At 50.9% G+C, this 24,900-nt stretch overlaps 1 protein-coding gene across 2 annotated transcripts; it reads left to right on the top strand.

The window, feature by feature from the left end:
- The first annotated feature begins 52 nt into the window (after positions 1 to 52).
- sos1 (son of sevenless homolog 1 (Drosophila)) lies at positions 53 to 24,293 on the top strand. Of its 2 annotated transcripts, XM_077023473.1 has the most exons (24): positions 53 to 217; positions 5,211 to 5,336; positions 5,983 to 6,114; positions 6,791 to 6,955; positions 7,099 to 7,308; positions 7,810 to 7,953; positions 8,103 to 8,213; positions 8,598 to 8,696; positions 9,420 to 9,547; positions 11,563 to 11,851; positions 12,168 to 12,534; positions 16,529 to 16,610; positions 16,944 to 17,066; positions 17,610 to 17,713; positions 17,888 to 18,110; positions 19,094 to 19,213; positions 19,329 to 19,491; positions 19,994 to 20,111; positions 20,247 to 20,419; positions 20,635 to 20,751; positions 20,831 to 21,104; positions 22,360 to 22,404; positions 23,030 to 23,151; positions 23,280 to 24,293. In XM_077023473.1, the coding sequence occupies exons 1-24, from the start codon at positions 131 to 133 to the stop codon at positions 23,754 to 23,756; spliced, it is 3,999 nt and encodes a 1,332-aa protein (XP_076879588.1). In that variant the 5' UTR covers positions 53 to 130; the 3' UTR covers positions 23,757 to 24,293. The 2 variants fall into 2 exon arrangements, with proteins under 2 accessions (XP_076879588.1, XP_076879589.1); XM_077023474.1 differs by lacking the exon at positions 22,360 to 22,404.
- The last annotated feature ends 607 nt before the right edge of the window (positions 24,294 to 24,900 follow it).

The raw sequence follows: 24,900 nt of genomic DNA, 5'->3' as shown, positions 1-24,900 counted from the left end.
GCGTTGATGTGAGAGGCGGGGGAGGGCATCGCTCACCGACCAGGGGGGTGGGGTGGGGTGGGTAGGGGGGTCACAGACAGCACTCGGTTCGGTTCGGTTCTGCAAGCTGCCCCCGAGCTCGGCCGGAGTCATGCAAGCGGCACAATTCCAGTACGATTTCTTCAGCGAGGAGAACGCGCCGAAATGGAGGGGGCTGCTGGTCCCGTCGCTCAACAAGGTGAGAAAACCTGCTCGTGTTTGTGGAGACACTGATGCACAAACGTCTTTTCACCTTTAATGTTACATGATGATGTGCAATGTTGAAAAAAAGGCTTTGCCCTTGCACAATTCGCCACAGTGACTCAGACAAACGTTTACCTGTTGAAAACATGGTCAAGAAGCCCCGTTGGCTTTATTACTGTGGTTGTTGTTTCTTTTTATGTAGTTTTTGTTGTTCCTTCTAGTTCATCCAAAATGGCAGTGGATGCAGTTGCACCATGGGACGTTGTGGTGTTATCTTCTGTTCCTCTGTGGAGGAGGACACGGTCACACTTTCTTGGCCAAACTCGGGCTCTTTCTGCTCAATCTTTTCTCACTTTGAATCCATAGCAACTGGCAGGACTAGTCACTTCAGAAGGGCTAGCTTGAAGCAACTTTAAACTGCTCGATTTGACTGGTATATTCATACCTCTCTTGTACGTGGATTTATAACTTGAGGAGCTGTTTCTTACATAATTATTTGTTGTAGACTATCAAGATTTCCTCCTCCGTTGTTGGACACAGGCTGGGATTGGCGAATGTCATAGTGTTGAACGGGTTGCAAATAATGGTTTCCATCGCATGATTAACTTGGCCCTCGGCTGCCTTTTGCAGATTCAACCCTGTAGTTGCTGCAATGATGAAATTAGGCCCCTGTAAATAACCCAGCTGACGGCTCTGGCCTCTTATAATATGGGATGGCCGTAACGTAAAGACTCAAGTTAAGGTTTTTGGTGCTGGTTTGGTCTGCGGTATTGAAGCTAGGGGTCCGTAGCCTCCTGCCTTCGAACTGATATCATTTTGTTGGTCTCTGCAGTATGATATCGTATTATGCAAAGAGCGCTCGTGTCAGCTGATGCGAAGAACAAGCCAGTCAGTGAGTGTTCAGATATGCTGCAGTCTCTTCGACGCTATTGCAAACTCATGCCCCTTTCTTTTCTTTTGGAAGTTGTGCTGCCATATAGGAGTCAGAAGCTAGAATATGTGACTGTGCCGTCGTCCCGCGGCCCTAACCATAGGAGTAATGGATGTGCTGAGAATGCTGCAGAGTGAGATGGCACTCCAGCAAGCTCCACAACCCTCTGCAGACGGATGTGTTTCTGCCATGGCCAGGGCATGGCTGTGTCTGCATGCGATGAGCAGACACCTCGCTGTTAGCGGAATCGTGTCCTGCCTCCCGGTGTGTACAGTATCACCGCCAACACCCCCCCCTCCCCCCTGGGTTGGGACAGCGGTTACCTCCCCTGATCAGTCATCCTGGAGGCAGGACATGACGACTGCAGCAGTGGGTGCAGGCATCACTCTGTCCTGCCCAGCCGAAAGGCGCTGGCTCCCTCGTTGTTTCGGCAGCCTCCAAGGCTCTAGCTGCTTGTGGTCACACCGCTAGCCACGAGAGGCCTGCATGTTGGCGTGCGGTCCGGGCCCTTTCAGGCAAGAGGCAGCAAACTGCTCGGAAGTCGCAGCCCTTGTCTACAATGCGAGCGCGCGGCACCAGAGAAACCAGGCACGATTCTGAGAAACCTTAAAACGATACCGTCTACTGCTCTGTGCTGAAACAAAAACTCCACTCTCGGAATTGCTCTGAATGATTGTTAGAGTTAATCTGAATGTTAGAGGTTAATAAGCAGTAACAAGGCTCTTAGACACTTTCTGAAGTTTCTCTGCATTCCTGTTCAATGTCCAGGAACACCCCCCCCCCCCCCCCCCCCCAACAAAACCCCTTTATTAGTGCAAGAAATGGACTCGTTATGCACAGGACACACAGAAGTGCTAGCACGTGCCATCCCAGAGTGCTTCACTTCAGTCGGCTCCATTAATCCATTAGTTGCAGACTCGTAGGAGCAGAGAGTCTCTTGGGGAAGAGGAAGGGCAGTGTGGTGGAGACGGGTGGAGACGGGTGTAGTCAGGCACGGACAGGCGTCTGCTCTGGGAGGAGTGTTGCTCCACGTTAGTGCGTGGAGTCCTGCAAGTACCGAGGTGCCATCGTGGCCCACAGGAATTCCAGGAATGGAGTGGTGGGCATAAAGGCTACCAGACCAGAGATGGTGGTGTGTGGAGGAAATGGGGGGGTGGGGCATATTTGGGGGGGCATGGAGGTGGGTAGATGTTTGGCCCAGTAGAAAGAGCAAGTCAGGCTTTGTCATGCTTTGAATATAATAGTTTTTTTAAAGTCATGATTAAGATTTTCTCTTTCTCACTCCTGAGCTTGTGGTACACCTCCCACTTTCAATGTTCCACAGCGAGCTCCTCTTCCAAACGAGCTCATGCTTCTAAAGTGGGCCATTTGGGATGCAGGAGACACCCCGACCCCTTACTGATGGCGTTCTCTTGTGTTCTTGTAGCATGTCCCCTCCGTCTGTACATGCGCTGCGTGGGGCCCCACTGAACGGGGCCACGTGCCCCGAGGAGCTCCACGCCTCCTGGATTGCAACACCCGCGTTGGCAGGCCGTCCTTCACTCCCGCCGTGCAGTGCAACCGCGGGAGGGTTTCAACTGTACTTTTTACACAGTTCTCCTTTTTTTAAAAGTGGCACTGCGAACAATGCCACCGTTTTACTTGGCCGTGATTGGTTAATTGTATTTTCTTCTTCTTTTTTCTGCAAGATGTTTATTTGGAAGTTGTTTTTCTGTTGAAATTCTTGATGAGCTCGTAGTAACTGTGAGGTCACCATTGTGGTGAATGTCTAGGAATGTTCTTAATTTCGTCCCGGTGTTTAAAAGTTTGTGGGTACGCGACGGGGCCGAGGTTTGACGTCAGGTCGTTTGACGGTTGTACGCTAACGGGCTTCGTGTGTCCTCCACAAAATCTCCAGCGCTTCTCCTGCTCTGAACGCTGTTTGTCCCACTAACCCAGACCGAGCTCGCTCACTCCACCACAGATGACCCCCCCGATGGGCGTGGCCTCGGAGGCGCTACGCCAAGCTAGCGTCCATGCCGCGTTAGCGTGCGGTTACACGCTGGCTCTGGTGCCTGAGAGTGGAATATTTGGCATAGTTTTGAGGTTGGCTTAGCATGCAGGGACCCGGTGCCTCACTCCCACGCCTCCTGGCAGCGGTTACTGAGGCTGACGCCTCTGGCCCAGGAGAAGGGTCCGGCCGCGAGAGACGGAGGGGCAGAACTTCACAGACTGCCTCAGTGAACAGGCATGCGAGATTGGAGCTGTCATGGTTTATGTAAAAAGCAAAGCGGCCATTTTTACGTCTTTGTTTACCAGTGCCCGTTGTAAAACAACATTCTTTTTCCCTGAACGTCTAATAGTCAGCCCATCTGTAATAATAAGCATTTTTATTTGTGCATAAGCTGAAATTAGCACGATAACTAAGTACATCACCATTAATGCCATTAATGTGTGTTTAATTTTATTTTTTAAAATTTTGCTTAGTTTTTTTCTCATATTTATTCTTGTGTATAGTAGAGGGGGAATAGACCGTTCTGTCAAAATCATGGTTTTTATATTGGGAGTGCTTTCAAAAATCTTCAGATTGGAAGCATTCAGATGCATGCCCAAGCACAGTTGCTGATTTACAATTCTTCATCCATTTCCTGTTCATAAGCTACATGCCGTGCTTGTGTTAATAACTTGTGATGGGGATGTTTGGTTTTTTTGGTCTGATGTGACCGCTGGTCTGCTGTGTTTTGTGTGAAGGCCAAACCGTAGTGCCTGATGGCCTCGGGAACTGAAACGTGCAGCCGGAGTTCGCACAACACGGCAGGAAAGTGTGACGGGGCTCCGTACTGCTGTTGAACCACGGCCGGTGCGAGGAAGACCGGACCTTCGTCGGACCGCACGCACGCGAGCGCTACAGGCCCGTGCTGCGTTTCCAGTGGTCATGCGCGCTGCCTGCTCAGCTGCGGATTCTTTGGCGGTTAACGGATCGCAGAAGTCAAGCTGTTTGACCGTCTAATCGGTTTCGCCGGCAGAGGTGGTTTGATGGACGTGCACGAACGGTCGGTTTAAACGGTCCTGATTTCCTTTTGGTCAGCCGGTCCTGCTTGAGGGACTTTCCCAATGGGGGTCGCCCAACGACCAGGTCTGCTGAGCGGGAATTGTGCGTAAGAGCCGCTAGAGACGCAGCCCTTAGCGGAACGTGCTCCATAAACCGCACCGGCGCAGACGGCGAGGTGAACATGCTGACGAGGCCTGCAGCACTGGGACCTGAAGAGGAAGCGATTGCCTTCAAAATAACTGAGACTGAACATTTTGGTGACATGTGGGTTAAAGCAGAAGTGAGATCATATGTTTTTATTGGCTCCAGGCCTATTAACAGACACGCATTATTTGTGTCGGGCAGAAAGTGCGTTGACGACCCGAGACCAGGGGTGGGTCCCTTTTATCTCATGTGTGTGTGTTTCTTGCGTGTGGCGTCCTCTGCCTTTTGTGCACACCGCGTCTGAATGCCGCCTGCAGCCATGCTGAGGTCAGCAGGAATAGAGCAGTGAGCCGAGAGGAGGAGGAGAGAGTGACGTTGAGAGGGAGCTGAGTCATGGTGGGGCAGGAGGCCTCGCGAGGGGAGGGGCCGCTGGGAGTGATGAAAGGCTTGGTTAGCTGTGGAGGGTGGGCTGGGCTGACCGTACTCCCCAGCAGCGTGAGAACCCAGAGTGGAGGGCATCTGTGCTCCTCCGCTTGTGCATATCAGTGAGGACGAGAGTTTCAGAACGTCAGTGATGATGGAGTTCACTTAAAAAAAGAAAGATGTTAACAGTCATGGCCTGGTGGTTAGGGAACTGGTTAGGGAACTGGTCTTGTGACCGGAGGGTCGTGGGTTCGATCCCCAGACCTGAGGTCATGACTGAGGTGCCCCTGAGCAAGGCCCTTAACCCTCAATTGCTCACTTGTATAAAAATGTAAGTCGCTCTGGATAAGGGCGTCTGCCAAATGCCATAAATGTAAATGTAATGTGTGTGTGTGTGTGTGTGTGTGTGTGTGTGTGTGTGTGTGTGTGTGTGTGTGTGTGTGTGTGTGTGTGTTGCAGGTGCTAAACCAGGTACACCCTAAGCTGTCGTCTCAGGAGGAGGCTCTGCAGTACATTGAGGAGCTGATTCTGCTGCTACTGAGCATGCTCTGTCAGGCCCAGCCTCGCACCGTCCAGGACGTGGCGGTAAGCGCCGCCGTCGTCGAGGCTGCATGGCTCCGTTTCCATAACGTTTTCGCAGCTGTGCACGCAGTAACTATGGCAACCGTACACTCCCAGCCAGCGCACGTGCAGACCTTCAGCTTGGCCGCCGTCGGGCTAAAAGCTGATGGCATTGCAGTTCTGCTCAATCGGACCGCCTGCTTTTCCTTTCTGTGTTTTTTAAGTCATTTTTTAGAATCCCTTGTAAAATGAGTTATTCTGTGACTTGTTAACTTTTGTAGGACTTTGTTAAATATGAGCATGAAATCCAGACCAAACCTGCAGCTCTCTGACTGGTCTGTGTGGTGGTCCATCACGAAACCGTTTACCCCGCACAACATTTACCCACAAGTCTTCCACAACCATTTTTTGCACTCCTGAGTTGGAGTGCATATTATCGTGCATCTTTGGCCATGGCCTGTACCTTGAATGCACAACCCAATCGTTCGAACTCAGGGAATTGTGTGTGTGTGTGTGTGTGTGTGTGTGTGTGATGGTCCAGGTGAATCTCTGGCTGAGAGTGCAGTTACACCACATGATTCTTCAGCTGGAGGATGCAAGAAGAAATGAATAATTTCAGCCCTTCTGTCTCTCCCTCTTCTCTGCCTCTGTCTCTCTCTGGTCTTCCCAGGAGCGAGTCCAGAAGAGTTTCCCTCACCCCATCGATAAGTGGGCCATCGCCGATGCCCAGGCAGCCATTGAGAAGAGGAAGAGGAGGAACCCTTTAGCTTTGCCTGTGGATAAGATCCATCCACTTCTGAAGGTGCCAAACCTCCCATGGCTTTCTGTTCAGTGCTGTCTGAGGACATTAGACATTCACCATCTACTGCAGTCAGTCAGTAACCAGCCGAGTGGAGACCTTGCACGTTTTCTGCCTGTGGGTCATCCTGTAAAACATTGTATGATGCAGGGCTGCTAAGCCAGTATTTTGCAGAAAATTCTCTGATGCTTTATTATAGAAGCATATATCATTTTTCATTCGTTTTTTTTTAACCATTTAACTTTATCATCTGAACGGCAGATATGTCGTCATGCTCCTCGTTCCAGCTCCATTCACAATACTGACCTTTCACTGTTGCTTTGGGAATTTCCCAACACTGCCAAAGTCGGCCACTAGAGGGAGCCCTGGCTGAGCTGTTATTCGCGCTGGTGACTAAGCATAAATCCGCCAAGCCGTTATTTTGAAACATTTCTCTCCAACTGCTGCCAAGTACACGTCAGACAAAGAATAGGGCTGGGTGGAGGGGGTTGGGTGGAGGGGGAGGGGTTGTTTGGGATCATGCTGTTTTCGCACAATACAACATTGATAACACTGCGTGCAAAGTTTTGTGCGCGGTCATGCCGTCACCTGTTCAGGTAGGACGGTGCCCCGCCCCCTTTGCCCCTGTACCTTCCCCCACTCACACACTGTGTCCCACTTTCCTCTCTCTGTATGGCAGGAGGTACTAGGCTATAAGATTGATCACCAGGTCTCTGTGTACATTGTGGCGGTGTTGGAGTACATCTCCGCAGACATCTTAAAGCTAGCTGGAAACTACGTACGAAACATACGGCACTATGAGATCTCGCAGCAGGACATCAGTGTGGCCATGTGCGCCGATAAGGTAATGAGTTATAAAAAATGTTTAAATAGAAATAAACATCTTACTCGCACTGCGTTTGCTGTTGTATAACCGCCGTGCAGTTAATGCCACAATTGCCCCGCCTTTTTTTCATCTATGCCCCGCCCCCTGTGCCCTGGTTGTAGGTGCTGATGGACATGTTCCATCAGGACGAGGAGGACATTAGCAGATTTCCCCTAATGGACGAGGAGCCCTGTGCGTCCGAGGAGCAGACCTACTACGACCTGGTGAAGGCCTTCATGGCCGAGGTGCGCCAGTACCTGAGGGACCTCAACCTCATCATCAAGGTGTTCCGGGAGCCTTTTGCCACCAACGTCATGCTCTTCTCTCACCACGTGAGTCGCCACGTCACCTCCGCCCCCCCGCGCTTCACCTCCGACCCCCCGCGCTTCACCTCCGACCCCCCGCGCTTCACCTCCGACCCCCCGCGCTTCACCTCCGACCCCCCGCGCTTCACCTCCGCCCCCCCCGCGCTTCACCTCCGACCCCCCGCGCTTCACCTCCGACCCCCCGCGCTTCACCTCCGCCCCCCCGCGCTTCACCTCCGCCCCCCCGCGCTTCACCTCCGCCCCCCCGCGCTTCACCTCCGACCCCCCGCGCTTCACCTCCGCCCCCCCGCGCTTCACCTCCGCCCCCCCGCGCTTCACCTCCGCCCCCCGCGCTTCACCACACACTCGGCAAAGCGCCCCAGCGTGGCGCTGTTGTCCTCTGCTACTGCTCAGCTCAGCATCAGCCATGAAGTTAAAGTGAATGGTTTACGAGATACGAGAACACTGAAAATACAGAGTTCCGTAATGAAATATTTCTCTTTCGCGTGGGTCTGCTGCCCCCTGCAGGATGTGGAGAGCATCTTCAGCCGTATAGTGGACATCCACGAGGTGACCCTGAAGTTGCTGGGCCTGATCGAGGACACGGTGGAGATGACGGACGAGGGGAGCCCTCACCCGCTGGTCGGCAGCTGCTTCGAGGACCTGGCGGAGGTCTGACTCCCGTTCCGTCTTAAGACCACACGCTGTGTTTTCAGCCAATCGCTGCTTTTCTTTCAGGGCTCTGCTATTGGCGGGGCCTGGGGTGTGATGCAGGTGCATTGTTAACTCTCAGCCTGGGTGGGGGCGTGGTCTCTTTTCAGGAGCTGGCCTTTGACCCTTACGAGACGTACGCTCAGGACATCCTGCGGCCCGGCTTCCATGACCACTTCCTCAGTCAGCTGTCCAAGCCCGGTGCAGCTTTCTACCTCCAGGTCAGAGGTCGCAGTTCACCTTGGACATGTAGACGCGGTCATGTATGCACACGTGCACCTGCTGGACTGTACAGAAGTGACTTTAATAAGGTCCTTGCTGACATGTTTGTCCCTTTCAAAGCAGAGACGGTGCGTTAGACTCGTGTTTAACAATAAATGATCCAGGACAGGACAGGAGTGAAGCAAATAGATGAATATATTGGAAAAATGGTTCAAACTGAAAGTGACTAAAGTATCTTATCATAAGTAGGGTGTTCTCTGTCTCACAGTACCTCTCCCTCTTTCTCCTCCTCTTTCTCTCTCCTTCTCCCTCCCTCTCCCTCCCTCTCCCCCCCCCTCTCTCTCCCCCTCTCTCTCTCTCTTCCCTCTCTCTCACACCTCTAGTCGATATGTGAAGGCTTCAAAGAGGCTGTGCAGTATGTTCTACCACGCCTGATCCTCACCCCGGTCTACCACTGTCTCCACCACTTTGAGATCCTCAAGGTGAGCATCTCCTCTCATCAATGGCGCCACCTGCAGGCTCAGCTCGTGCCTTGCACCGGATTTTAGCCGCCCCATGGCAACCTGAAACAAAAACAAAACAGAGTGCCTACACTCAGAGTTGCTGCTGGTCTTTGGCGTCCCAGCCGAACGTGGTTGTTGCAGTGAGCGGGGCTTGGCTTAAGCCACGCCCACTTCCTGCCGTCTGGTGCCATTTTTCCTGTGGGGGGTCAGTAGTCACGAGGGCCAAACCACGTGGCCTAAAGAGCCTTAATCTGGTGGCGCGTCCCGCTGGAGTCCCGTGGCCCTAAGCCTCTTTCCCGCATTCCTCTCCGAAAGACCTTGAAGCCTTTTGCCGCTGAACTGAGTCTTTTCTCTGCTGATGTGTGATCACTTTTCCCCCCCTTTGCTCACAGTTAATGTGTGACCACTGCAGCCAAAAGGCCAAACTGCTCTCTGAACAGGACGGTCCGGTCACCGCACGTCATTACGTACTACAATTTATCAACGTTTGGGCTTTGTTTCATTTGGACGTCATTATTCATGGATTTTCTTGAGACCCTCTAATAAAAGACTAGTTTTGTCTCGTGTGTGTGTGTGTGTGTGTGTGAGGAGTGAGTCGTCGTGAGGAAGGCCTTCACATGCTCTCTGTCCTCATCCCTTTTTACCTCTTCACTCACTACATTCTGCATCTTCTTTCTTCCGCTCCTGCTTGGTGACGTCCAGCAACTGGAGGAGAAGAGTGAGGATGAGGAGGATAAAGAGTGTTTGAAACAGGCCATCACTGCCCTGCTTAACCTGCAGAGCAGCATGGAGAGGATCTGTTCCAAAAGCCTGGCGAAGAGGCGGCTCAGGTACACGCACGCACCTCCGCGTGGAGCTCACCTGCTTTGACTCGTCCTGTATATACACACGTGGAGAGATTCTATTCCAATATCCTTTCCCAGGCCAACACAAACACACAATATCTAGGGAGTAGTGACGCTCAGTACTGGATTGATAGCCTGATTAGATGACACAAAATTTTCCATTCAAGCAACCTGACACTTAACGATCTCTTATTAATGTATTTTCTATAGGAATAATATCACTTTTTTTTCTTTTAGATTCACATGTGCCCAAACTTGCCTTTATCTTATTTCCATCCTCAAGTTAAATCCGTGAAGTATTTAAGTATTTACATATCTAACATACACTCCTAATCACACACACACACACACACACACACACACACACGGCTTTTCCTGCACCCCTCCCATCCTCGCCACTCCACCCAGACTCAGTCCCGAGTTTCCCCCCTGCCCCTGAAATAGCCTCCGTGTACTGGAGGAGGGTGGGGGGGGTTGGCCTGCTCCGTGTTGTCCCAGGGATGTTGCGTCAGGGTTTGGGTTGTCCAGCCTGGTTATTATTGTTCTCGGGTTAGGGGAAAAGAGAGAGAGAGAGCGAGAGAGTGTGAGAGTGAGAGTGCTATTCACACTACCTTTGTGAAGTGGTGTTCAGCAACTCTGGAGACTCGTTTGACTTGATATTGCCAGAATTACTTAATTTTTTTCTTTTTCTTTTCCAAATTCCTCGGCATTTTTCCTTACGTCTGCGATGCAAATGAATGGCGGTAACCATGAGGACTTAAAGCTGAAACCGATTTTCTTCTTGTTTCTGGTGAACTGAATTATCGCCTGCTTCTAGTGTCTTTTATGGGGAAAGGATGGCTACCTCTACGGTATGTGGAGTTTTGCTGAACCTCGTTCTGTCTGCAGTCGTTAGTTTGCGTCTTGGTCAGTAGTTTTCCCATGGCTGCTTTGTGTGACGTAAAACAAAGAAGCAAACTTCTCCCCTTCTCTCTTGCCGACCGTGACACCACCGTAGCATTCAAGACGTAACGTAATTAATGTTGAAGATGAAAGAATTCATTAATGGTGTCTATGATGATGTTCAACTACAGAAGAATTGTAAGCTTGTGAAACTGGAGTCTTTTTCAAGTTTACGTTTTTAGATTTTGATATTTTTATGAAATATCATGTTAAATGCTGTCAAAGCAACCCAGAAGTGATCAGTAGATGTAAACCAGTAGTTGATCAGTAGAAACACGTAGGCATTGGTGAACAGGTGCGTGCGTGTGTGTGGCTTGCTTTTGTATTCAGGCAGGTTGTAGTGTAGTGTGTAGTATGTGTAGTGTGTAGTATGTATAGTGCAGTATGCAGCTGGCAGGTCCAGTAAGCCCAGTGTGCTCCACTGTGAGGTGCTGGTATCAGGAGGGAAGTGGCAGTCACCCCACTGCACCACTGACGCCCACGCTCGCCCGCCCCACATCGCCCCACAGTACGCTCCTCTCCCCCTGATTGGCTGTGGCTAAGCACCGCCTTTCTCACTACTGTAATCCACCCCGTCCCCCGACTGTCTAGCCGTGATTCTGATTTAATCAAATCAGAGAAATGTTAACCGCCAGAAGGTGAAAGGAACGAGAAGGTCTGGGCGACGAATCTGTGATCTCCCTGTCCCCATTCGTTAATCCGAATGGGCCCGCTGGATCGGGTGTGGCGCTGACCCGGGGGCCTCGCTGACCCGGGGGGCCTCGCTCAGGTGCCGCGGCTCTCTGGTTTCAGCTCCGGTCCGGATTGGTCACCGCGGCTCAGTCTGGGCTCGCTGAGAAACGGCCAGGACTTGGGCTTAATCACTGGGACTGTAGACAAAGGCAGTCTTCCTCTCAATCTCAGAAGGCTGCTATTTTCAGTGTTTCGAAAACAATGGTAGTGTGTGGCAGTATTGTGTGAACCGCGGACCCACGCTCTCCCCCCTCCTCCCCCCTCCTCCTGCCCTCTGTGCTCTTGGCTCTCCAACACCCCCCCCCCCCCCCCCACCCCCCCCACAGCGAGTCAGCCTGCCGATTCTACAGTCAGCAGAAGGGCAAGCACCTGGCCATCAAGAAGATGAACGAGATCCAGAGGAACATCGATGGCTGGGAGGGCAAGGACATCGGGCAGTGCTGCAACGAGTTCATCATGGAGGGCACGCTCACGCGCGTGGGGGCCAAGCACGAGCGCCACATCTTCCTCTTCGACGGCCTCATGATCTGCTGCAAGTCCAACCACGGCCAGCCGCGCCTGCCCGGAGCCAGCGCAGCGGAGTACAGGCTGAAGGAGAAGTTCTTCATGCGCAAGGTGTGCTGCCCTGGGGGGGGGGGGGGGGGGGGTTTGATGATGGTTCAGTGGATGAACGCGTGAGCTATGAGAGCGAGAGGTGGATGAGTGTGGAATTATCTGGATGGGCAGAGATGGATGGTTAGAAGGTCAATGACAGATCAGAGGTTTGAGAGACGGAGGTGAATAAGTTGTTGACTGCTTTAAGGACCAACATACCAAGTTCTGTTGTAGTGAAGCTAAGCCGTTGTAAGCGAAGTTTGATATTCTGGTAAGTGCTTATTCCAGTCGGACCCAGACCCTCACCGGCGTCCGTCGACTCCCCCCCGATCACCAGGTCCAGATCAACGACAAGGACGATAAGGAGGGCGAGTACCGGCACGCCTTCGAGATCATCCTGAAGGACGGCAACAGCGTGGTGTTCTCCGCCAAGTCGGCGGAGGAGAAGAATGGCTGGATGGCGGCGCTCATCTCGCTGCAGTACCGCTCCACGCTGGAGCGCATGCTGGACACCGCCATGTTCCAGGAGGAGAAGGAGGAGCAGATGCGCTTGCCCGGCGCCGAGACCTACCGCTTTGCCCAGCCCGACTCGGAGGAGAACGTGGTGTTTGAGGAGAACGTGCAGTCCAGGTCGGGCATCCCCGTCATCAAGGCCGGCACGGTCCTGAAGCTGATCGAGAGGCTCACCTTCCACATGTATGCAGGTGAGAGCAGACGCCATGCTGAATCAACGGGACTGGGGGGGGGGGGGGGGGGGGGTTGTGTGTGACGTACTGCTAAGATGTTCTAACCTGTGGTGGCTAGACCTCCCCTCTGCCATTATGTGCCTGTTGTGCAACAACCCCAGTTTAGTCCTGCACTAAAGCCCCGCCCCCCCTCCACTGCCCCTCCCCCTCAACTCACAGCCTCAAGGCCTGTCGACTCCCAATGAGAAGCACGTGGAGACACGGGTGACCAAAAGACGTCCTCCTGTTCTCCTCTTGTCCCCTGCAGACAGTTTTCTCACGCTTGCTAAATATTTGCACACACTGTATGACACGGAGCGCCGCGTGACGACCCGCTTTGTTCTAGAGCTGCCACGGGCGACGATGGTGTTTTGATAAGATAGCACTTCCCCGCTGCCCTCCGATAAGAAACGAGTTTCTGATAACAGATGAGAAGGGGAAAGAGAACATGAGATTGATGGACGTTTTTTTACTGTAGGTTCAAATCGTAGGTTAATAGGCCTTTCCTTTGCGTAAATAGCTTTTTGAAACCATGAAAAGTGTGTGTGTGTGTGTGTGTGTGTGTGTGTGTGTGTGTGTGTGTGGCTGAGAATCAACAGTCTAAGCTGAGCTCCACACAGTCTGGCCCAGTCCCCTGAGCAAAGCAAGCTGGTGCAGGTGGTCTCCCCTAATCACAGCCACGCCATTACGCCCCAGAAAATAGTCCCCGCGCTTCAAGGACTCGGAGGGACAGAGCACAGCTCGCCCCCATCTGGCACACATCACGAAACACCCAAACGCAGCCTTCTTGCGAGAAGTTTTAAGGGTAAAACCGCTCTGGTAAAATAAGTAAAACCTCCACAGTGTGCGGCTGCCCTGCTGTGGTGTGTTTGGTCTGATCAGGGGTCAGCTGTGCTGTGGCAGTTGCTTCGGGACCCTCGTGACTCTGGGAGCTGCGGTCTGTTGAAGTGAGAATGCCTATCATGGGTGGTCCGGGCTGTTCACACCCCTAAGTAAACTTCCTCTCTGAAAGTGCGTGTGGTGAGTGTAGGTCTCCGTTTTCCTCTAGAGATCCCAGCGGTCGGCACCTCACTGATTTCTAATAAGCCAAGGGAAACAAGCCTTTTGAGGAAAGTAGTGTGTGTGTGTGTGTGTGTGTGTGTTGGTGGGGGTGTGTGAGAGTAGGTGGGGGTGCATGTGCTCTGTCTTTCAGCATTAACTAGGGGAAAAAGGTGCTTCCTGTGAAACTCACCTCATGCCTAGACCCCACTCTAGCACATAGTTGGGTGGAGGCTTGATGGATGCTATTTGCCTGACACCCATCAGCTACTGTACATCTCCACCCAGACCCCTCCAGCAGATATAACTGTGCGCACACACCCCACATATACACATGTATTCACACACACACACACACACACACATTAACACCCACCTATTCTCCCCCCACCCATATACATTTTCTCAAACATTGTTACTTGTGTGTGTGTGTGTGTGTGTGTGTGTGTGTGTGTGTATTTCTGGGATTGTTTCTACAATCAGCATGTGACTATGATCTGATTGGACATGCCTTTGTGTGGAGAGCATATCTATTTTAAGTGTGTGTGTGTGTGTGTGTGTGTGTGTGTGCGCCTGCGCACCATGTTTGTTTACCAGTGTGTGAGAGTGCGCGCGCGCGCGTGTGTGTGTGTGTGTTGGTCAGTGCGGCTGTGCGGCCGTGTGCGTCAGAGCAACGTCTGTTTCCTGGCCAGGATCGCTCCAGGCCGATTGTTTGTAAACGTTCACCGAGGCGGCCATTGTTCCCGCCTGCCCTCAACAAGCAGCCCGGCATTCTGTAGATCCATCACATGAACAAACAGCTCCCCATACTGCCTGCATATATGTGTACACACACACACACGCACACACAATGGAAGTGGTTAAAAACTCCCATGGTAAATGTAAACTCCCGAGTGTAAATATTTAACTGGGACAGTAGTGGAGTCTCTAGTCCTTCTCTAGGACTGGGGTTTCCTACGTCGTGAGGACAGTGTGAGTAGGAGTTCCCGCTCATGGAGGCGTCGTGAGCTGCATGTGCTCAGGTTGTAGTCTCTTCAGAAATGTTATGGTTTACCTCAACAGTTGCCTGTTTACATTTGACCTGATTATGTCGCAAATTTTTTTTTCCTGTTTAGCCCACCAATTGTGATAATTGACACTGTGTAAACGTCGATAAACCACGATTCCTTCAGCCTTCAGAACCGTTTATTCAGCTTTCATAAATGTGCATCACGACTTGTCCATTTAAACCTTTAATATTTAGAAAGCTGCGTTTACACTGCCAGGGTACCCGCGGGTCCTTAAAAAGTCTTAAAATGTCTTAAATTTAGTTTTCCATATTCAAGGCCTAAAAATGTCTTAAAATGTCTGGAATTTTATGAGGGGAGGCATTAAATTATTATAAGTGTGTGTTGTTCTGGCGCGATGTGAACTTTGCCGAATCTAGCGCTAATGCAGAAAATAACCGCTCCAGGGTCCTAGTGCTAGATTCCTAGCGTTGGAGTATACAGCCTCAACAACGTCAACAATTTTCGTTCGCCAACAACCCCCCCCCCCCCCCCAACAATTCTCGTTCGCCACCCCCCCCCCCCCCCCCCCCCCCCCCCCCCCCCCCCGTCAACGATGTGGAACACACCTGCATCCCCGGTAATAGTATTATTTTTTCTTGTGAGAGGTATTAAAAAGGTCTTAAAAGTCATTGAATTTGAGATTTAAAAATGTGCAGATACCCTGACTGCGATTATCGTGACAATTATCCCGGCACCGACGACAAATGCAGATCACGTAGATCCTGTCTTTGATCACCCGTTAAATCTGAGGTCTTTCAGCCTGTAATGCATCTGATTTGGCGTCTCTGTGACCAAAGACGGTGAGAAGATCAGAAGGTTCTCTTCTAGCAGGGCCAGAAACGTCGGTGCTCTCTTACGAGCTGACGGCTGCTATAATGCACGCTGTTTAAAAACAACTGATGGGTAGTGGCGCGGGATCACACACGTAAACTACAGCTACAAGTAAAATGTTATAGAGCTATAACTAAACAAAAAACTCAAAGAATGCTTTGTGGCACCCTAACCCTAGAGACGATTTCCTTTTGGCAAAAATGTTGCATATGGATGACAAGCAGAAGCAGAAGATTATAATTTTCTGCCATTGTGGGATTATCACCAGAAAAACATTCATCATATTCTGTGACTCGAAACAAATGTGAGTGTGTCGTGAATTTTCTGGGGCATCTCGTGCAGTCTGACATGTCGCCAACACGCACGCCGTAATCGAAGAATGTAAAAGCCAGCTTAACACACACAGTTCGGAGTGTGTCGGGCGCCTAGAGGCCCCTGGAGAGTGTGTAGTGTACTTATATTGTAGGGGCCCTCCTGTATCCCTTGTGTCCTTTATACACAACCTTGTGCACACAAATTTTTCCAGCCGGGACAAACATCTGGTCCATGGAACAGATCTTCAGGTGTTTGATGCGGGACAGCACAGACGGGTGCTGAGATGATCCTGGCTGGTCCTGCTGCAGGTGTTTGCTGGTGCTGCAGGTTCTGGCCACCGTTTGGCTCGGTGGTCCGCTGTCTCCCTGCAGCTGGGCCCTTCTGTGCAATGGCTTCAAAACATTTGAACCGTTATCTTGCAAATAGGGGAAGTCGAATGACTTTGGCTGTCTAGAAAACCACCGCAAACAGGCGATCTTTCTCTTCCTTCGATTCAGCTCGTCATTTTGACAGTTTGGATAAGTAGAAGAAATGGACGGAAGTTGAAGAGTAACTTGTTAATTAGTTTATTCATGGGTTAACAGGTGCAGCTCAAGGTCACCACACGAGCCACAAACCCAAACAATGTGAAACCAAATGGGAGAAAATAAAGGAGCACGGTCTCCACATTCAAATGAGAATAATAGAAGGGAAATACGGAGAGAAACCAACCTTAATGCTCTTATGGTTCCTCCTTGCAGATCCCAATTTTGTGCGAACATTCCTCACCACCTACAGGTCGTTCTGCAAACCCCAGGAGCTCCTGGATCTGCTCATGGAGAGGTGAGGGTGTGTGTGTTTTGGGGGGGGGGGTTATTTTTTACATAAACACCCTGGGTGAAAGCTTCTGATCTGAAGTGGATGGATACAGGAATTTAATATCGAATAAACACCACAAGCATCCTAAAGAATTTCAGTACTATGTTTTTGCCACAAATTTACACACGTGCAAATTTCAGCTGTTTGAACGGAACAAATCATTCATAGATTCAAATGTATTAGTATTTATGTATCTTGTGCATCTGTCTGTGGAACCCGTTGTGCAGTTCTGATTAATTGTAGCCAACTTGGAACTGTGTGTGTGTGTGTGTGTGTGTGTGTGTGTGTGTTGTGCAGATTTGAAATTCCAGAGCCCAAACCCACAGAGGCTGATCAGATGGCCATGGAGAATGGAGACCAGCCCCTCAGTGCAGAGCTCAAACGCTTCCGCAAAGAGTTTGTCCAGCCCGTGCAACTCAGGTACACACACACACACACACACACACACACACCATCACCTTGCAGTGTTTGGCAGGCCCGTCTGGTGCACTTCCTGTTCTCTTCCCATCCAGGCCATTAGGACAGGAGTATAGGGACCGATCTGAGGGGGGGCGTAGGGGCCGATCTGAGGGGGGGCGTAGGGACTATAGGGGGTCAGTATTGTGAATCTCTTTGGCAGTTAAAGGTTTTTAAAGGTAATCCATAATATTAGAGTGTAATCAGATTATTTTTACTGTAGTACTCTTTTGGATTAGGTTACAGAAACGTTTTTAAAAGGTAAGCAGTATCTGAAAATAGAATGCATCAACAGAATGTATTTTTAAAGTAACCTTCCCAATATTGCTAAAGACGTTACTGGATAGAGGAGTGTTAATAGAGTGTTAGTCCATACAAATGTCTGCATATAAAAAGGCAGATTTAAAGAAGCACATAAACGTTCCGAGTTGGGTTGATGCTGAAGGAGTTCACAACCGCCCCAAACATTACACGCAGGACTAACGTCGCCCCCCTGTCGCCCTGCAGGGTGTTAAACGTCTGTCGCCACTGGGTGGAGCACCACTTCTACGACTTTGAGAGGGACGCCCAGCTGCTCCGTCGGCTGGAGGAGTTCATCAGCATGGTCCGAGGTAGGCTCCCCCGTCTGTCCAGAAGAGATTCCTGCTAGGTCCGCTCGGTGTCCTGTGCCATTCCCTTGAATTGAGAAGCTTAGCAGAGCAAGTATCAGACCGGCTTTGACCAACTGCTTGCCCCGCCTATCTCTGTCCCCGATCCCGCCCACCCCTGACTCCACCGACACCCAGGCAAGGCCATGAGAAAGTGGGTGGAGTCCATCACCAAGATCATCCAGCGGAAGAAGCAGGCGCAAGCCAACGGTCCGAGCCACAACATCACCTTCGAGAGTTCGCCGCCCCCCATCGAGTGGCACCTCAGCAAACCAGGCCAGACTGACCAGTTTGACCTCATGACCCTGCACCCCATCGAAATCGCACGCCAGCTCACGCTCCTGGAGTCGGACTTCTACAGGTAGACGCGCATTGCACAACACAAATGGATCCTTCGAAAAAAAGCCAAAGTTTATTTTAGGTTTGGCTACGGTGGCGCAATTTCGTACGTAAAGTTTTGTCTGCTGCGCTAAACAAGAGGGAATGGCTTCCTGTTTGTTTCCCAGTTTTGTTTTCTGATCACCTGCCAACCACGAGCCAAGAAAATGGGGCACTTTAACACAATAGAGAATATGGGAGTCCAGCTTATTGTATCCACATTGTGTACCCCCCCTTGCACACACACACACACACGCTCACACACTCAACAAAAGGGAATGTGGGGACACACTTCCTTCACCTCTGGGTGGCCTGTGGGAACAGTGGATGGTCCTCGTACCCAAGCTCCTGCTCCCTTTCTCTGCCGGCTGAAGCTCCTCCCCCCCACAGGAGCCCCCTCCTATCATATCACCTCCAGGGATTTGGGCGGGTGCTGCCGTGGGTTTGCAGGGGTCGGCGACCGAGGGTCGTTCGGGGTCCAGGTCTTCAAAGGTTGTCTGGGTCAAAGCCATGGTGTTTAGACTAGGAATGACACAATATGACATGGGCTTCACTATTAAGCTGTTATTGTACTGAAACCTTTGATGTCTACATGTAATTTACAGTGGGTTTCGGTATTAAGTTGAGAATGGATTGTGTCTTAACTTCTGATAGCTGCCTCTATTTAATGTGCCATGGGTTTTGGCATTAAGCTGTCTGCCTGTATTTGACTATTTATTGTTTCATGATTTGATTTGTTTTCCTTAGTCATGTTTCTTATATAATTAATTTGTTGCAAAATGTAAATTTTAACACACACTTTATTGGCATAATGTGATCCTCATCTATCTTTGGAACCTGTTTCATACTGGCAGGGTCCAGAACGGTTAGTGCAGGACCTCGCCGTCGTGACGCACGGGCCCCTTTACCCGCTCCCGAAGTGGAAATGCTGACGTGGACTTTGACCTTTTGACCTTTGCTCCCCAGGGCTGTGCAGCCATCGGAGCTGGTGGGCAGTGTTTGGACGAAGGAGGACAAGGAGCTGAACTCGCCCAACCTGCTGCGCATGATCCGACACACCACCAACCTCACGCTTTGGTTCGAGAAGTAAGACTCTCGCTGCTCACCGTGCACTGCTAACTGTGGACCTTAGCCAAGGTTATTTACCTTATTATCTGAGGCTGTGTGAAAGCTGTAACGGCGAGCCGTCCCCCGTCCCCAGGTGCATTGTGGAGACGGAGAACCTGGAGGAGCGCGTAGCCGTGGTGTCCCGCGTTATCGAGATCCTGCAGGTCTTTCAGGAACTCAACAACTTCAACGGTGTGCTGGAGGTGGTCAGTGCCATGAACTCGTCCCCGGTCTACCGTCTTGACCACACGTTTGAGGTGAATTTACACGCCAGATGGCTGGGAATCATGTGTCTTCAACTGTGCTTGGTGTGCGTTAATAAATCAACTTCAGCAATGTGTGAAGTGATTTTATATCAAAATGACAGAGGAAGAAACCTTTCAAATCATAAAAGCTGTGACTTAAATTTTATAGTATTAACAATATGGTGAAGATTCTTAAGGTTTTTAATATTTGCAAGATTCCTTATTTCTTAGAGTTGGTTTTTGTTGTTCTGACTGATTGAAGCGTCTTGGGTAACATTTTTAAGATGCGCTATAATTTATTTTTAATAGAGTGATTTATTCTTTTCATGTCTTAAGAGTCGCTTGTAATTCGACTTGATAAACGTTTGATACTATGTGGACCTGGAGTTCATCATAATCGTAATCAAAATCACAATCACAACTGCAATTGCAGCCTTTTTCAGATTAGACCCAATCATTGTTCAGACCCGTAGTGAATCCAGATGTTTAAATGGTTTTTTAAATCCTATTCCAGCAAATACCAAGCAGACAGCGAAAGATCTTAGAAGAGGCCCATGAACTCAGTGAGGACCATTATAAGAAGTATCTGGCCAAACTCAGGTCTATTAACCCCCCATGTGTGCCCTTCTTTGGTATGTATCACATGTCCATACATTCACTAATCTTTGAGCTTATAAATGTGTCATATTGGTGTAACAAAACAATATATGTATGTACGAATTTGCAATTTTGCTTGAATTTCCTTTCCGTGATCTGCGTGTCTTCAGGGATCTACTTGACGAATATTCTGAAAACGGAAGAGGGCAACCCCGACTTCCTGAAGCGCCATGGCAAAGAGCTCATCAACTTCAGCAAGAGGCGGAAAGTGGCGGAGATCACCGGCGAGATCCAGCAGTACCAGAACCAGCCGTACTGTCTGCGAGTGGAGGGAGACATTCGGGTGAGACGTGGGGGCCACGCTGCACACACACACACACACACACACACTGGGTCCCGGGCTTGTCCCATCACTACACACACACTGGTCCCCGGGCCTGTCCCACTGCGACTGCTGTTCCTCCCATTGTTATCGATTATCTGCGATTGATTAGCCGCTCCTGCTGGTGCTTTTGTTCTTGTCCCCCCCCCTGCATCGCCGCGTCTGTGCCAATGCAGAAGTTCTTCGAGAACCTGAACCCCATGGAGGACATGATGGAGAAGGAGTTTGCCGACCATCTCTTCAACAAGTCGCTGGAGATCGAGCCCCGCAACGCGCGCTCCCTGCCGCGATTCGTAAGTGTCGCGCCCGATCGATTCTGGCTCCCCGCTGAAGCCGACGCCCCCCTCTCATCCCCTCCTGTCCCCTCTGCAGCACAAGAAGTACAGCTGCCCGCTGAAGTCGCCGGGCGTGAGGCCGTCGTCCAGCCGCCCGGGTCCCATGCGCCACCCGACGCCCCTGCAGAACGAGCCGCGCAAGATCAGCTACAGCCGCATCCCCGACAGCGAGACGGAGAGCAGCGCGGCGTCGGCGCCCAACTCCCCCCGCACGCCCCTCACGCCCCCCCCCGCCTCCGCCGCCTCCAGCTCCACGGACAACTGCAACGTCTTCGACTCGCCACACTGCCCGTCCAGCCCCTTCCACTCCAGTACGTTCCCCGCCGTCCACGGGTCCTCTCGGGCGCCCCGGGTCTGGGGCTGCTGGGTGGCGCGCGGGGGAGTTTCAGCTGTGAAACAGAGGTCGCTTTTAAAAAGCACCTTTGAAGGGATGAAGTTCAGATGCTCATGTGAACAAGTGGGAAATGCTGGAATGTTTCAAAAAAAAATTCAAACAAGTAGCAAATCGCCTTGATTTCTGGCTCTCCCTGTTGGTCTGAAGATGTCCTTATGCATGTTTTTTTACCTTTTGTAAATATAATAGAAGAATTTTTTAGAAGAAACTTTGCAGAAGTGACTGATACAGAGTCTACAAGAAATCACAGTGATCTGTAGAGTAACAAAAAGAGAGGCTCACTCATCTCAGCTAACGTCACTGTACTCTGGGTGTTGGCAGCTCTCTACAGCTCTGTAGTCCACTCTCAGAAAGTGCTACTGCTGTGTAGATTTCATGGCAAAGTTGCTGAGGAGAATGTGGTTGCTAATTACACCACAGATAGGTGAGTCAAAACTTTACTTTTGAACTGCTATCTGAATTGGATCACGTGGGACTGGTCTAGAACAGCCGGACTGCAGGTCTCGGATGTTCTGGTCCAATCAGTAATGGCTTTAGAAGGTGGAACCAGTTCCTGAGTCAAGGGTTTTTTTTCTTGTCCACTGGGTTTTCAAAGAGTTTTAAATTTAGGCTTTCATGCAGTGTCAAATGCAGGAAATTACGTAATAAAAAACTGTTCTCATGTGAGCTGAGTGTGGGCCGAGGGGAACCAGAGGCGTACACAGTGAAACACACACACACACACACACACACACACACACACACACACACACACACACACACACACACACACACACACACACAACACCTGCAGGGCGTTTGATGCTGTCTGTTGTGATGTGGAGATATGAAGCGTGTCTGTGGTGTGTGCGTGATCTGCTGCACCTGTGACACACACCCAGCGCCTGATAGCTGGATTATACTAACACCAACTAACCCATTTAGCATTTAATCCAACATTTAACCTGCACAATACTACCAGTGCTGTGTGTGTGTGTGTGTGTGTGTGTGTGTGTGTGTGTGTGTGTGTGTGTGTGTGTGTGTGTGTGTGTGTGTGTGTGTGTGTGTGTGTGTGTGTGTGTGTGTGTGTGTGTGTGTGTGTGTACGCCCCCTGCTGTGTCTGAGGCCCGTTTCCCCTCAGCCCACACTCAGTGTCTCTCTCTCTCTCTCTCTCCTTGTCTTTCTGCTCCCAGACAGCGACAGCATTTTTGCCCCTGTTTCTCTGCCTCATGGTCCACGTTAGTATAAGTCCTCTTTCTCTTGCCTGTCCCATCGCTGTCCCACTCTGTCCTGTTGGTTCTCACACGCCGTCGTCATGCTTGTGTCCCGTCCAGTCCTCATGCACTGGGGGCGTCGGCCCGGCTCCCCTCTGCGGCCCGCTGCGTTCCTGTGCATTTAAACAGCAGAGCGGAGCCCCGACGTTTGGGAACTTCACCTCCCTTCTCGTCTTCTGAACGCAGCAAACGCCTTGGCGCACGCAGTGAAGAGCCCGCAGGAAATGTAGTCACTCTGGGCTCGCTTTGGTTTGCCAGCTGCTTACTTCTGGAGGTCCATGACCTTGACTTCTGTCTATAATGCATGCTCAAGTCAGTGTCTGCGTGTGTGTTCACGTCCCCCACTCATGCCATTCCGACACCCTCTCCACAGTCCTGGTCCCAGAGCCATCTGGATTGTGAGCACATTTGCCAGGCTGAGCCATCGTGCCACTCTGTAAGAAATGGCAGAGGGCGTTGGGGACCTACCATCTATTCCATGCTCTGGTGTCTAACCAGCCATAACAGAACATGAGTCAGGTTTGCTGGTGTAACTCATAGCGTTCCTTTTCTCTCTCTCTCTCTCTCTCTCTCTCACGCACACACGCAGGGTCGTCATCAGTGTCCTCCATGGTGAGTTTCCACAGGAGCACAGACGACACCCCCATCCCTCCCCCCGTCCCGCCCCGACGCCGCCCTGACTCCGCCCCTGCCGAGTCCTCACCCTCGAAGGTAAAACCAGCTGCACAATCGCTGCGTTGACTGTAGCCGGTACCGTACGTACGTTTGTCCGTGGTCGGTCTCCCTCCTGGGCTCCTTTCATGTTCCCCGCCTCACCGTTCCTCTCGCTCTTCTTCCAGATGGTGTCGAAGCACTTGGACAGTCCTCCGGCCATCCCCCCGAGACAGCCAACCGGGAAGGTCTACTCGCCCCGCTACTCCGTCACAGAGCGCACCTCCGTGTCGGAGCCGCCCGACAGCCCGCCCACGCTGCCGCCCCGGGAGCCCGTGCGCACGCCAGACGTGTTCTCCAGCTCGCCGCTGCTCCTGCAGCCACCGCCACAGGGCCGGCGCAGCGAACAGAGCCATTTCTTCCCGGCGTCCACCTTCCCCCCCCTGCCCCCGCAGACGCCTTCGCCCCTGGGGCCGCGCAAGCACCTGCCGTCCCCGCCCCCGGACGGCGAGACGCCGCAGAGCTCGGCCGGCCCCCCGTTGCCCCCCCGTCTCAGCGCCTCGCAGGCCACCATCCCCAAACTGCCCCCCAAGACCTACAAACGAGAGCCGGCGTCTGTGCACCGAGACGGCCCGCCGCTCCTGGAGAACGCCAACCCGTCGTAAAACGCCGCGTGGCTCGGCCGACACTACAGACTTGAGGCGGAGAGTGGCGAGGTGACGGATAGCAAAAAAAATACAAACAAACACAAAAACTGTTGGAAATAAATGCCAGTGTTGGACTATTTTTGGGGGGAGGGGGAGAAAGTGACAAAAAAAGAAGTTGAAGGGGAAAAAATGTGCCCTTAAACCATTCAGAAATTGTTTTTTTTTTTATTGTTTTTTTTTTCCCCCATAAAGTGCAAACTGTTGGGATTACCAGGCCCTCTTGAGGGTTGTCACAGTGTATACATTTTTCTTTGTGTGTGCGTCTTTCATGTAGCTGTTGATGTGTTGTCACTGTCCACTGTTTGTTTATTTTGATTTTGTTGTTTGTTTATTTTTGTATGTTGCTTATCTTCAGCAGTACTTGTCCATGAGATGAGATTCCCTCTCCCTGCACAGATAAAGCCAGGACCTAATAAAAAAAAAAGAAAAAAACACGTACACAAATCATGTAAAACACAAAAAATAAATGCTGGATCACAAAAGACTGTTGACCAGTTAGAACCAGCTCTGAAATGACTTTCTGATCAGTTCTCTTAAAGGAGAGGGGATTTGGCCCTAAAATCGACTGTGTAAAGACTGGATGCCAATGTCTGCCAATGGGAGGGGACTTTGGAGGCCAGCGCAGTGCTGCTCGACCAATCGGGGGGACCTTTTTTTTTTTTCCCTCCTACGTCATCCTCTCAAGAAAAGAGGGCGGGGAGTCCTGCAGACGAAAGCTGTGTTCTAGGCTCTGATACACCTGCTAAACCGAAGGGGAGTGGTTTGTGTGCCAGTAGTATCGAGTACCACAAGTAAAAAATTAATAAATATATAAATACGTAAACAGGTACCCTCCCACACCAAAGAGGTACTTCCAAGCATTCAAGAAACACAAAAAAGTGATCGTTGTCCATTGTGTTAGAACTTTTATTTTCTGAATCATTTCTGTTTTGCCAATAAGTATGTAAAAAAAAAAAATAATGGTCTTCTTAAAACAAGGGAATAAAAGTGTTTCTACCACCTTATGCTCTGTAAGTCATGAAAATGCATTGTTTACCAAAGTTTCAGTCAAATATAGCGTAGTGTCTAAATATAATGTCTCATATACGACCAAAAGTTTGTA

This window comes from Brachyhypopomus gauderio, chromosome 12 (genome assembly GCF_052324685.1).
Source record: "Brachyhypopomus gauderio isolate BG-103 chromosome 12, BGAUD_0.2, whole genome shotgun sequence".
In the NCBI taxonomy this organism is placed as follows: Eukaryota; Metazoa; Chordata; class Actinopteri; order Gymnotiformes; family Hypopomidae; genus Brachyhypopomus; species Brachyhypopomus gauderio.
The sequence above is the reverse complement of the archived record's forward strand: the minus strand, read 5'-3'. Positions and strand labels throughout refer to the sequence as shown.

What these genes read in the sequence shown, in the direction of transcription:
- sos1 (XM_077023473.1), top strand. Translation starts at nt 131, where the DNA reads ATGCAAGCGGCACAATTCCAGTACGATTTCTTCAGCGAGGAGAACGCG. An exon ending in CTGGCGAAGAGGCGGCTCAG is followed by an intron (nt 9,548 to 11,562) that starts GTACACGCACGC and finishes CCCCCCCCACAG; the next exon opens with CGAGTCAGCCTGCCGATTCT. An exon ending in CGCGCTCCCTGCCGCGATTC is followed by an intron (nt 20,752 to 20,830) that starts GTAAGTGTCGCG and finishes TCCCCTCTGCAG; the next exon opens with CACAAGAAGTACAGCTGCCC.